Source organism: Octopus sinensis, linkage group LG9 (genome assembly GCF_006345805.1).
Source record: "Octopus sinensis linkage group LG9, ASM634580v1, whole genome shotgun sequence".
Taxonomy (NCBI): Eukaryota; Metazoa; Mollusca; class Cephalopoda; order Octopoda; family Octopodidae; genus Octopus; species Octopus sinensis.
In genome coordinates this window covers 27,900,533-27,914,057 of record NC_043005.1, presented here as the reverse complement: position 1 = coordinate 27,914,057, position 13,525 = coordinate 27,900,533, and the positions used below count along the sequence as shown (strand labels likewise).

Below are 13,525 nucleotides of genomic sequence, written 5' to 3'. Positions count from 1 at the left end.
CAATCAACCATTCCTTGTATATGGATGATCTAAAACTGTATGCTGCAAATGATAAACAGCTGGAAACATTATTACAGACCTGGATTTACCAAAGGAATATATATGAAATCTGGTTTGAAAAAATGTGCCAAAGCACCTTGAAAAGAGGAAAACTAGTTAAGAATAAGAATATTGGAGTGGTTGGCATTAGGAAGGGAATCCAGCTGTAGAAACTTTGCCAGATCAGATTGGAGCCTGGTGCAGCCTTCTGGCTTACCAGCCCTCAGTCAAACCATCCAACCCATGCCAGCATGGAAAGTGGATGTTAAACGATGATGATGATGATAAAGAAAATGAAATAAGAGAACTAGACTAAACCTAGATATACAAATACTTAGGAATCAGTGAACTGGATATGGTTGACCACACACAAATGAAAGAAAAGCTAATGAAGGAATATTATAGATGATTTAGATTAGTACTTAAAACAGAGCTCAAAGCAAAAAATAAGATAAATATCAATACTCTACCTGCCCTGGTTATAAGTTACAGTTACAATATTGTTATTTAGACATTAAATGAACTAACCAAACTAGATAGGTAAACAAAATTATGATGGGATTCAGACTACACCACCCAAAATCTGACAATGAATTGAATGTGGTACAGACATTTTACAACTACAAAATTACTATAAAATATGCACCATAAGACTACAGAAATAAAGTAAAATCCCATCAATGATTGAGAAGCTCAGGACACAAACCAGAAACTGAAGGGGTTTTAACTGCAACACAAAATCAAAGCTTTTCCACCAGAAACCAGCAAAAACACATAATGAACAAGAATACAATAACTAACTGCAAAGTATGTGGTGATGGAGAAGAAATAATAAACCATATTGTCTCTGATTGCCTAGTACTGGCTAAGAAAGAATATATCCGCAAACATGATAGAGTTGGGACCTACATATATAGGGAACTGTGCCAGCACTTTGTAATGACAATTAAAAAAATGGTATAAGCATATCCCAGAAAAGGTTTCAGGAAATGACAAAGCAACCATTCTTTGGGATATACCAATACACACAGACAGAGAAATCAAGGCTAATAGGACAGATATTGTTGTCAGGGATCACCAAGAAAAATACACCTTGTAATTCACATATTAGTCCTAACAGATGACAACATATCTCTAAAAGAAACAGGGAAACTCTCAAAATACAAAGATCTGGAAATAGAGATAACTTAAATGTGGAACCTGAAAACAGAAATAATCCCGATAATACTTGGTACATTAGGTATGGTTAAAGACATACAGACTGATACATAACCAAGTCACCAGGATTACAAATATATATGTAAAAAGTCTAGGTTGATCCTAGGGTAAATTGAACCCAGTGTTTCAATTCTATCAATCCACCATCCAGGAAGAATTTGAGTAGACAAAATCAAATCTTGTGATACATTGGAGTTAAAACACCAAACGTCAGAGAGAGTCCTATCACTATAAGCTGAAATGGGATGGTCTGAGTAGAGAATTTTAGGTTAAAAGGATAGGAAAATCAATGAATAACCAGAGTAAGGATGTGGAAATACTGCAAAAGTACTTTGTCCAGCATGCTAATGATTTATCCAGCTCACTGCCTTAATAATAATAATAATAATAAGACTTCTTAAGGCAACTGGAAATCCCATACAAGATTGATGTCTTGCAAAAAGCAGCCTTATTGAGCACAGTGCACATTGCAAGGAAAGTATTATCTGTCTGAGGTCCTTGTTGTGACTTGACAGATAACTAAAGACTCTTGTGCATTTTTACCTCCACTGTTATGAAGGAATAATAATAATAATCATTTAACGCCCATTTTCCATGCTGGCATGGGTTGGACAGTTTGTTTGAAAACTGGTAAGCCAAGGATTTGCACCAGATTCCAATCTGATTTGGCAAGATTTCTGCAGCTGGATGCCTTTCCTAATACCAACCACTCCGAGAATGTAGTGGGTGTTTTTTATATGCCATTGACCTGACACTAGCATCGGCCATGACTATGGCCTCACTAGGCTTGACAGGTCTACATAAGCACAGTATATCACCGAAGGTCTCGTTCACCAGTCACTGCCTCTATGGGGCCCAATGCTCAAATGGTGCTTTTCAAATGCCAACATCCTTTTTCCAATACAGTTCTATATTTAAGAGATGAGGAATTATATACATTATTTACATTATTTAAATTTGACAGATATTTATCCTCATCTTGTTTATTGTTAATACGACATTTCAGCTGATATACCCTCCAGCCTTCATCAGGTGTCTTGAGGAAATTTCAAACTTGGGTTCTCATTCCTAAGGGCATATGGCGTAGTGGTTAAGAGCGTGGGCTACTAACCTCAAGATTCCTAGTTCGATTCCAAGCAGTGACCTGAATAATAATAACATCGAAAAATACCTTAGGAATGAGAACCCAGGTTTGAGATTTCCCCAAGTCACCTGATGAAGGCTGGAGGGTATATCATCCAAAACGTTGTGTTAACAACAAACAAGATGAAGACAAATATCCGTCAAATGTAAATAATCCTTTTTCCATGATAGCATGGGTTGGATGGTTTAACAGGAGCTGTCCAGGATCCATGTCTGTTTTAGCATGGTTTCTATGACTGGATGACCTTCCTTATGCCAACTACTTCACAAAATGTACTAGGTGCTTTTATGCAATACTAGCATGGGTGCATTTTACATGGCACCAGCACCTATGAGCCCGTAATAATAATAATGATAATAATAATAATATCACCAACATAATACATAAATATAATACAGACATCACCAAATATAAGAACAACAATTACCAATAGCATGTGTGTATCTAACATCGTAATAGATGATGACCTTTGACATGGGATCTGGTATGATTTCTTGAAACTTTGCACAACAATCTTCAACATCAATAGAATATCTTCCAAATATATACAGAACAGGTAACCGTTTTGTTGGACTGAGACAAGTGTAGCCAAAATGTATGATACTATCAGCAGTGTAGTGTTGGGCAGATACTTCATCAACACAGCAGCTGTTCGTAGGAATAAAATAGACAGAAATTAATTTAGATGGGCTGTAATTAAGATAGATAGTAATTAACTAAAATGCATTAATATAATACTTATTTCTTTATTACCCACAAGGGGCTAAACACAGAGGGTACAAACAAGGACAGACATAGGTATTAAGTCGATTACATCGACCCCAGTGCGTAACTGGTACTTAATTTATCGACCCCGAAAGGATGAAAGGCAAAGTCGACCTCGGCGGAATTTGAACTCACAACGTAACGCAGACGAAATACCGCTAAGTGTTTCGCCCGACGTGCTAACGGTTCTGCCAGCTCGCCGCCTTATTAATATAAGACTACGTTCTTACCAGTCTACTTGAGGTTTGTGTCAGACTAAGGGAAGTAAGTCAAATAGTGTAAGAGGGAAATAGTTGGGAGTTATGGTAGTGGTGGTGGGAGGAACATTGGTGTTGATAACGGTGAATGGAGAAAGATAGACAGAGAAAGAGGAAGACAGAGGATTTTGAAACGTGATAGATTAAGAAAGAGTGAGAGTTGAAGTAAACATAGAGGAGAGAAAGTAGAAAGTCAAACATGAAGGGGACGGGGAGGAGAGGGAGAATATGAAGACAGCAAGAGTTTGTGATGTCACAGCATCTTTAGTTATCTCATTCCTGCTTACTCTCTTTGCATTTGTTTGAAATATCTTTGGAAATGAACCTTGGTATATAAATAATGGTATGATTAATTGAAGGTAATAGTTTGCTACATGAATAAGAGAAAAATATTAAGATCTTCCAAAAGTACATGAATAAGAGAAAAATATTAAGATCTTCCATATATATGTCTGTCAGTATGTATGCAAACATATGTATATACACACATATGTAAGCAGAGAACAGGTTGTAACTCAAGCCTACTTGTAAATATAAGGTAATTGTGGCAGTTATAATAAGAAACAAAACCCATGAAATTTCCAAGGGTTTTGCTCAAAGACAATAATTAACTGAATGACTAACAAATGAAGCAGAGAGGAACCTACATTTGTATATATCATCATCATTGTTTAACGTCCGTTTTCCATACTGGCATGGGTTGGACGGTTTGACTGGAGTCTGTGAAGCTAGGAGGCTGCACCAGGTTCAATCTGGTCTGGCAAAGTTTCTACAGCTGGATGCCCTTCCTAACGCCAACCACTCTGAGAGTGTAGTGGGCACTGTTTTATATGCCACCGGCACAGGGGCCAGAGGGGGCTGGCATCGACCACGATTGGAAGGTGCTTTTCACATGCCACCGGCACAGGGATCACAACTACAATTTCCATTTGTATGTGATTTGATTTGATTTTGATGTACTTAACTCAATAGGTCTCTTCAAGCACTATATATATATATATATCTTGGTCAGTGGGTTACAAAACTGTTGTAATAATGATTGAACTTATGATCATACGGTCTGTATGTCTACTGTTCCTTAGTGGAAGGAAGTCAACATAAAAGAGGGAGATGAGAACTCACCTGCCATAAGACGTGTCTCCAAGAACAAATACTTTGCCAGATACATTTCCATCAAGCCATGCTGTTATAGCAGCAGAGTCGACCAGACATTCATCAGGAAACTGAAGTGACACCTGGTGATTCAAACAAATGAGAAACTGGTTAATACTATTACTTGCACACTTCACTGCCAGTATTATGAACACCCCCTACAACTATCAGCACTGTTGTTTCACCCAATCCCCACCACCATCATTACTTTTATTAATTGCCTTTAAGTTCAGATCCTCTCCAATGTATACTGTCTTATAATGATAATAAATTTCAATTAACCGATTGTATTGGAATTATCTCCCTTGCTTGTTGTTTCACACCTTAAACAATCCCAGTGAGACTGTGTCTACTTATAGCAACTGCTAAAGCCACCACAGCTGATGAAGCAGATTCTATGTTGTCACTTGACTTGCACAGAATAACAACAAAATCTCCATAGAATCATCTTAGTGAAGGACATGTATAATGTAGTAGTGAGGTTCTCAGTGAGAAACCAGGACTACTTGAAAGAAATGCAATTGTTACGGCAGGAACACCTTTCTTCATAGGTCTATGCAAGGAATACGGTGACTGCATTCTACCAACCCCACTACCCCAGTTGCAGGGGGTTTGCTAGGTAACCCACAGCTGGGACTCTTACAGGTGCTACCACTCCAGGCCAGAGTAGACCTGGGGACAATTGTGGCTAAGAGGTCATTTCACACTCCTCACACCCTGAAACCAGGGCCCCAGGGTCTTACAACTGGATGTAGTTTACAGTCATACTCTGGAGTGTAGTAGTTGGTCTCATAGTTTAACCCTTTTGTGACTGTGTTTCTTTTCTAGTCTAGGTACACGGCCTGAAATTTTTATAGAGTGGGGCCAGTCAATTAGATCGACCCCAGTATGCAACTGGTGCTTAATTTATCAAGCCCAAAAGGATGAAAGGTAAAGTTGACCTTCGTGGAATCTGAACTCAGAATGTAAAGACATGAAACGCTGCTAAGCATTTCGCCCAGCGTGCTAATGTTTCAGCCAACTCACCACCTTTTAGTGACTGTTTCTGTTGAAATACAGCACAGATATCTGAATTAATTTTGAAAATAATACAGAATTTAGTAAAATAACTTGGTTGTTATTAATTCTTTTGTTGCAAAATTTCTATTAAAATGTACCGGCTTCGTTTCAGTTAACTTTTAAAGTAATGAATTTAGTAAAAATAAATTTGTTGTTATTAAGCTGGAGTTTGGAACATAAATCAACACAAAGTTTTGACAAAAGGTTTTAATTTAAATCATTTTAAAACAGGAATTTATGTCATAGGATTAAGGGCATTCTCAGGTGAGTTGGTATCAAAAGAGTTAAGCTGGTGTTTGGAACATTAATTAACACGACATTTTGATGGAACGTTTTAATTTAGGTCATTTTAAAGCAAGCAGTCTGTATCATAGAAGGGCAGTTACCGATAGGGATGGAATCAAAAAGGTTTATAATTTGGTAATTGGATAGTTTAAGAATTTGGACATATGGTTGAGTAATAATTTGAAAGTTGCCCTGTCATTTTTAATTATCCAAAACAGTTTGCCTTTTTATTTACATTTGGCAGATATTTGTCCTCATCTTGTTGTTAACACAACATTTTGGCTGATATACTTTCCAGCCTTCATCAGGCTGGAGGGTAAATCAGCTGAAACGTGTTAACAAACAAGATGAGGACAAATATGTCAAATGTAAATAATGTTCATAATTCCACATCTCTTAAATATAGAACGGTATTAGTTTGCCTTACTCTTTGAAACCCATTGTTTGTTATCCATTGCAGACATCTGGCGAGTTCATACTTCTCAATAAGGGTAGTGCTGGATGTTGGAGAATGCAAAGAGGATTCTTCAGAGACATCTTTTTGGAATCGTACATCATTGATACTACTGAATGCCACAGGGAGGGGGGGAACCTTTTCACTGTAAAAAGGAAAAACATAAAGAATTAATAAAATACATAAACAAAAAAATCAAATGTAGAATTTAAAAAATTCTGTCTTTTAATGCTTTTCTTCTTCAATACCTTGATCATTCTACAAAGACATGTTTGAATTGGAGAACACAAAACTTACCCTTGGAGGAATGAAAGGTAAGGACGACCTCATCAAAATTTGAACATATTTTTTATTTTTCAGTTAGCAGTGAACTTTGCACTTACCACACCACACAATGACCCTATCCCAGATAGGGGTTATGACCTTTGAATCCCCTCCCACACAGTAGCCATGATGCTTGAATACCCTCTTAGAGTGACCATTGCCCTTGCCCGTGTGTGGTATATGTGTGAGCAACAAAAGATTCTTATTTGTGACCCATGGATATTGTGTGTGTAGTTTAGAATTGTGTTATGTGTGCTGCTTTCATCACCTCTATTTTGGGGAGAATTTTGAAGAAAATGGATGGATGTGTTGTCCTTTAATGTTTTCTAATCCAGCACTAGAAAGGCTGACTTGCCTTTAGAAAATAATGTATCCTCTCTATCCTACACCATTCCTGTTTATTCACCAATCACTTTAGAGAGTATACTGGGTGTACTAGAGAGGTTAAATTGTTCTCAGTCTTTCCCAAATTGTGCCTGTTTGTTTAATGTAGACCAGTGGTTGGTACTTCTCCACTGGAGGCAGTGGAAAGATCAAAGGTGGCGTTGAAGGGAAGTGGGGTGATAATGGGGTGACCAAATGGGGGTGATGGATGTAAAAACAAAAAAATTATGGGTGAATTAGATTAAGTTTTCTTTGTGAATTAGAGTCGTTTTGAATTTGCAGCAGGAAGTAGTCTATGATTGTGGTGGTGAGTGGGGGAGGGGAGCGCTAGGAACGTGGCCTGGGTGCCAAGGGGGAAGCAGCCGAAAAGAGTTTGGGAACCATTGATGTAGACAATAGTAAGAAGGTGAATAGAAAAATGAATATGTGACAGGTGAGACAGGGTGAAAAAGACGGTAGGGAGTCATCGGTAGGTATGTATTAAAGAAAGACGGTGATGAAAAGAGAGGGAAAGTGAAGTAAACAACGAGCATATAAAGACAAATTTGGCTACCAAAAATTATCCAGATATTTTAATGGTAACCTCAATTACAATTGGGTCAAAGTTGAAAAATCTCCTGAAAAAAAAAAGTAATTATCACCGATGTTCCAAACTCTCTCAACTTCCTTAACAAGTATGCTGACCAACTTTTACCCCTAAAGATGATGTAATACTTGCAATGTAATCATTCCAAACAAATAGGAAGCAAATAACCAAAAATCAGAAATTACTCATTTTGCCCCAACCTTTATATAAAACAACCCGTCACCTTTTGTCTATGTAATTAAAAATACAGTCCACTGTACAAGAACTTGCAGAGTACACACACACATATATATATTTTTTTGTTTTGTGTTTCGGTTCTGCAATAGAATTAAAGTGTTGTTGTTTTTTTTTTAACAATAGAAATAATGGTAGAGTTTTGGAGTAGTTCTACCGGAATACAGCCCTGCAATAATTGAGAAATTTAGTATAGTTAATCGGTGATTACTTGCTGTGCATAATAAAGAGTGAAACTTGAAGTAATTCTTCATACGACACGCTAACAAGAAAGCCTTTATATGATTGTTTGATCTGCTAGAAATAACAGTAAGGTCTAAATTACACGTTACTGTTTTTTTAAATGGTACATTGAATAATGTAGTCCTAGATTCATTATATTCGAATAAAGAAAAAAAGAAGACACATGGTCATGACTGGAACGTTTTTGTAATAAGAAATTTGTTCAGAGAGTCGAGTCTAATAACAAAACTGAAAGTAGACAAATCTAATTTAGTCTTTACGTAATTGATTAGTAACATTAGAAAAAGAAATTATTTTACATTAGCTATTTAGTTATACAATGTAACTTGCTCGTTAGTTTAAAATAACAGCAGTTAAAAAAACAAAACAAACAAACTTACAAGGGCTAATTATTTAGTTCGACACTATACGGTCTGAGTTAATTCAAATTCTTCTTGAAACAATAAAAGCAATGACTAACTCGTGTGTACCGCCCGGCGCGGCTCTTTATTTAGCTGTCCCTACCAAGGACCCTCAAATCTAAACAAGCTTATACAACAGGGCAAAGGCAAAGAATATGTACACCACCCGTTTTCGGCGTAACAAAAGCCCTAACTGTAAACACCCTGTGTACGTATTGTTTACTTTCGCCTACAACAGACCGAGAAGTGCTGCCCCTTCCTTCTCAGCTACGCTATTAAACAGATGTTTCCGAAACCAGCAACTAGTGTGTACTTCTTTAAATATTTTTTATCAGACGATGGTGGGCTGAAACAATGGCCCTTTTAGGAAGTTTCTGCGATTGATGGGGAAAAGTTATCATTAAGCAAAAAGTCTAGTTTGAATGCTTGCTACAGAGCGGGCTCCGCTAAAGACAGACGTCGTTCACTTGGTAATGTTAAACCGAGTGATGGATTAAATCAACAACCGAAATACAACGACGGGCTTTCATTGTCACTGTTTACAAAATTTCATTTGACCAAAGCAACCGCAAAGTGGAGTCAACTAAATCACACAGCCATGTATAGACAATTCGATTGATGACACAGTCATACACAAAAGCAGTTAAGCAACAGAAATACGAAGGAGACTACGTGGGTACTTGCTCTGGTAGAAATAGCAGCCAAAAACTTCCTCAAAATACATTCAGGCCAGAAATGAAAGAAAAACGCACACAGCGAATAATGTTATACAATAAATATATATAAGACGGAATCATTACGGTTGGAACACGACTGACCACAAGTCAGTTAGATCAGGGAATATGTACAAATAAAGAATAACAAAATAAACACAGAAATAGTGAAACAACCTGTCAACAGTTGTATCTGCCATGTTGAGAAGCATGTGCTACTAGACAGGAAGCACTTAATGCGCATGCGTGATCAACTGTTGTCAATTAAGGCGCCATTTACGATAAAGGAGGAAATTCAAAAACGAAGCCAGCATCTTGAGTTGTTTTCATTTTAATTACTTCTAGAGCAACATTATGTATATTAAATCAATTGTCATTGATGGTTTTAAGTCATATGCTCAACGAACAGAGATCAATGGATTCGATCATCTATTCAATGCCATTACTGGTTTAAATGGAAGTGGTAAATCGAATATTTTAGATTCGATATGTTTCCTTCTGGGTATATCCAACTTGTCACAGGTATATATTTATATATATACTCCTTTATTTCACTACATGTCTCTATATATATATATATAATTTATCACTGGTATATTAGGTTATCATTCATGTCATATAAAATCTATTCCCGTATTAGTCGTGTTTTGTTTCTGTCTAACGGACATTATAATCTCATCCTAAATACCCGCCATCCGACTTTGCAGTTGTATAAACACACATAGATTTCTCCTGTTACGCTTGTCTATCTTTTATCATAAGAACTCTAGATTGTTTATATGCCAAATCTATGTCATTGTTTATATGCTTAATCTATGTGTCATTGTTTATATGCTTAATCTATGTGTCATTGTTTATATGCTAAATCTATGTCTGGAGCAGTAGTTTTCAACCAGGGTTCCTCCAGTACAGTGCAGGGGTTCCGCAAGAAGTTACAAAACTGCTAAAATCGGCAGTAATTTTTAAGTCTCCTGTGCAGATATGTGTGCATAAGACTATTAAATTATTGCGCAGGGGTTCTTCGAGCCAGTGGAATGTTTCCTAGAGGTTCAGCAGTTCTGGTAGAATTGTCAGCTACTATAGAAGTTATCTTCTATACACAAACATTTAACTGTTGAAATTAAACATTTTTCGTTTTTAACAAAGTAAATATTTGTTATTGTTGCCTCAGGCTAGTTTATTATATAAAAGTTGTATTTTTTTTCTTTTTCCTTCGCTCATTGTTTATGGTATTGTTATGCTGATTAAAGTATTAAATTGCTGCTGAGATGAGTTTGAATTCTCTGTTGAGGCAATATCGTTTAACTTTGTACCTCATCTGTAATGACAGGAAATGAATGAACGTCACAACATCCTATTTTCTCTAACTGGTATGAATCTGAAATCTCCCCTATAGTAAAACATTTTGAGTCGACCTGGGCGTCATTTGAACCTGGAACGTAAACTGATAAGTTATTTCGATGCGATATCTTATGATTTATATTACTCACGCACACATAGTATTCTAAAGTAATGTGTTATATACTATACAGTTACAACTTGTTGGATGGCAAGAAGACACCTGTTGGGGGAATATAGCGCGTTTCTACAGTAATTCTTCAACATAGTTACATTTCCTTATATTTCAATAACAATAGTTATTCCTTTCTATTATAGGCACAAGGCCTGAAATTTTGTGGGTGGGGACCAGTCGATTACCTCGACTCTAGTGCGTAACTGGTATTTAATTTATCAACCCCGAAAGGATGAAAGGCAAAGTCGACCTTGGCGGAATTTGAACTCAATATAAAAACAGACGAAATACCTATTTCTTTATTACCTGACAAACAAGGACAGACAAACGGATTAAGTCGATTATATCGACCCCAGTGCGTAACTGGTACTTATTTAATCGACCCTGAAAGGATGAAAGGCAAAGTCGACCTCGGCGGAATTTGAACTCAGAATGTAAACACAGACGAAATACCGCTAAGCATTTCGTCCAGCGTACTAACGATTCTGCCGGCTCGCCGCCTTAATAATAATAATAATTAACCAAATTAAGTATTATTAAAACAGAGAGATTTGTATTTGTCACTTACAAATATCATGATGTTTAGACTTTTTTTGCGTGGCTATTTCTCTTTAGTTCGCAGAATCACACGGTCTGTGAATGTGTGATGTTTAAACTGTGGTGTGTGTGTAGAAGAAGAAAAAAAAAGGTTATTTCATATTCATATTAATCTTGTAAATGATTTCTGCTATACATATTTATTTATACTGAGTTGACAGTTTAATTTTTGACACTTGGAGATAAGCAAATAAAGACATTTTTGTCTTCATACACTATGTATTCTGCATCTCTCAGTCAACCGCAATATCCTCTTATTCTGTCATAAAAAAAAAAAAATACTTGTTTTCCATTCTTACACGAGAGCCTAACAGATGTTTTCGAAGACAGATTGATCAAGTTTATACCGAAGTTTCCTAAAGTTCTATTTTAAAGCAGTTGTTATTCGTTCAAGAGACTTCTAACCTGTTTTAATCACAGGCAATTTTCAAATAACTGGAAAATTAAATCTTCACAATATTTTGATTTAGATTTTTTTATTATTAAAGTACAAAATAGAATTATCAACATCATTTGTTTTTTTTACAAAAAATACCTTCTGAGCGTATTGTTATAATGTCTGCTTTTCTGCACAATTAAGCAAGGCTTGGATGGATCTGCAATAATTCAAATTACAATTTCTCTCAAGACACCGCCATCTCCATTCACCAACCATTCTTTATCCATTCTTCAACATCCATCACCCATTGCCCCTAATCAAAGAAATTACTATTGTCAATATTGAAAATGTTATAAGAACACCTTACCTGATATTCTATGATATATTTAATCCACTCAGTTCAATGATTATTATTAATATATGTAATTACTGTTCTCTTTAGGTTCGTGCTACCAACCTTCAGGACCTTGTATACAAGAGTGGCCAAGCTGGAGTTACAAAAGCTACCGTCAGTATTGTGTTTGACAATTTAGACAAGAAGCATGGTCCTTTAGGCTATGAACAATATGATGAAATTACTGTTACTAGACAGGTTAGTATTGGTTAATATATATATATCATCATCATCTTTTAGTATCCATTTTCCATGCTGGCATGGGTTGGACAGTTTGACTAGAACTGGTAAACCAGAGTTGTATCAGGCTCCAGTCTGGTTTTGTTTGATTTCTATGACTTGATGCCCTTCCTAAAGCCAACCATTCCAAGAGTGTAGTAGGTGCCTTTTACATGCCACTGACACACGTACCTTACATGTATCACCGGCACGGGTGCCCTTTACATGTCACTTGCACAAGTGCCTTTTATGTGCCGCTGGCACAGGTGTCTTACATTTTTCACCAGCATGTGTATGTGCATATATATATAAGGTGCAGGCATGGCTGTGTGGTAAGAAGCTTGCTTCCCAACCACATGGTTCCGGATTCAGTCCTAATGTGTGGCACCTTGGGCAAGTGTCTTCTTGGGCTGACCAAAGCCTTGTGAGTGGATTTGGTAGACAGAAACTGAAAAAAGTCTGTCGTATATATATATATATTATATATATATATAGCTATGTGTTTTGTTTGTGTCCCCGCCCCACTCCATCACCGCTTGACAACGAGTGTTGCTGTGTTTATGTCCTCATAACCTAGTGATTCAGCAAAAGAGGCCGATAGAATGAGCACTAGGTTAAGAAAAAAATGTCTTGGGGTTGATTTGTTTGACTAAAATACTTCAAGGCAGTGCTCCACCATAGCTGCAGTCAAATGATTTAAACAAGTAAAAGAATATACACACACACACACATATATATATATATATATATATATATATATATATATATATATATATATATATATATATACGCACACTTATCATCATCATCGTTTAACATCTGCTTTCCATGCTGGCATGGGCTGGACGGTTAGACTGAGGACTGGTGAGCCAGAAGGCTGCACTAGGCTCCAATCTGATCTGGAAGAGTTTCTACAGCTGCATGCTCAAATGGTGTTTTTATGTGTCACCTGCACAGGAGCCAGTCCAGCAACACTGGCAATGAGCTCACTCGAATGTTGTTTTTCACGTGCCAGTAAGGCAACACTGTGTGTTTTATGTGCCACTGGCACGGGAGCCAGTCAGCAGCCCTGGCAACGATCACGCTTGGATGGTGCTCTTAGCGCTCCACTATCATGGATGTCAGTCATGCTGTGCTGTCATCGAATTAGATTTTGATTTCACTT

At 36.8% G+C, this 13,525-nt stretch overlaps 2 protein-coding genes across 5 annotated transcripts in view; one reads left to right on the top strand and one right to left on the bottom strand.

The window, feature by feature from the left end:
• The window catches only part of LOC115215668 (2-(3-amino-3-carboxypropyl)histidine synthase subunit 2), a 31,118-nt gene that overhangs the window by 10,454 nt on the left and 7,139 nt on the right, over window positions 1–13,525 (bottom strand). The window contains exons 3-6 of one of the 4 annotated variants that reach the window (XM_036505845.1): window positions 9,436–9,458; window positions 6,347–6,518; window positions 4,546–4,658; window positions 2,829–3,049 (exon numbers count right to left, since the gene is read on the bottom strand). In XM_036505845.1, the coding sequence (XP_036361738.1) occupies window positions 2,829–3,049; window positions 4,546–4,658; window positions 6,347–6,518; window positions 9,436–9,458 (529 nt within the window). Of the gene's footprint in view, window positions 1–2,828; window positions 3,050–4,545; window positions 4,659–6,346; window positions 6,519–8,112; window positions 8,143–9,435; window positions 9,514–13,525 lie in introns of those variants that run through there. The other 3 variants (XM_029784932.2, XM_036505846.1, XM_036505847.1) reach the window with 3 other exon arrangements.
• The window catches only part of LOC115215834 (structural maintenance of chromosomes protein 2), a 37,509-nt gene continuing 33,495 nt past the window's right edge, over window positions 9,512–13,525 (top strand). Inside the window, exons 1-2 of the mRNA XM_029785162.2 lie at window positions 9,512–9,780; window positions 12,190–12,339. Coding sequence (XP_029641022.1) covers window positions 9,613–9,780; window positions 12,190–12,339 — 318 coding nt within the window. The 5' untranslated portion in view covers window positions 9,512–9,612. The remainder of the gene's footprint in view (window positions 9,781–12,189; window positions 12,340–13,525) is intronic.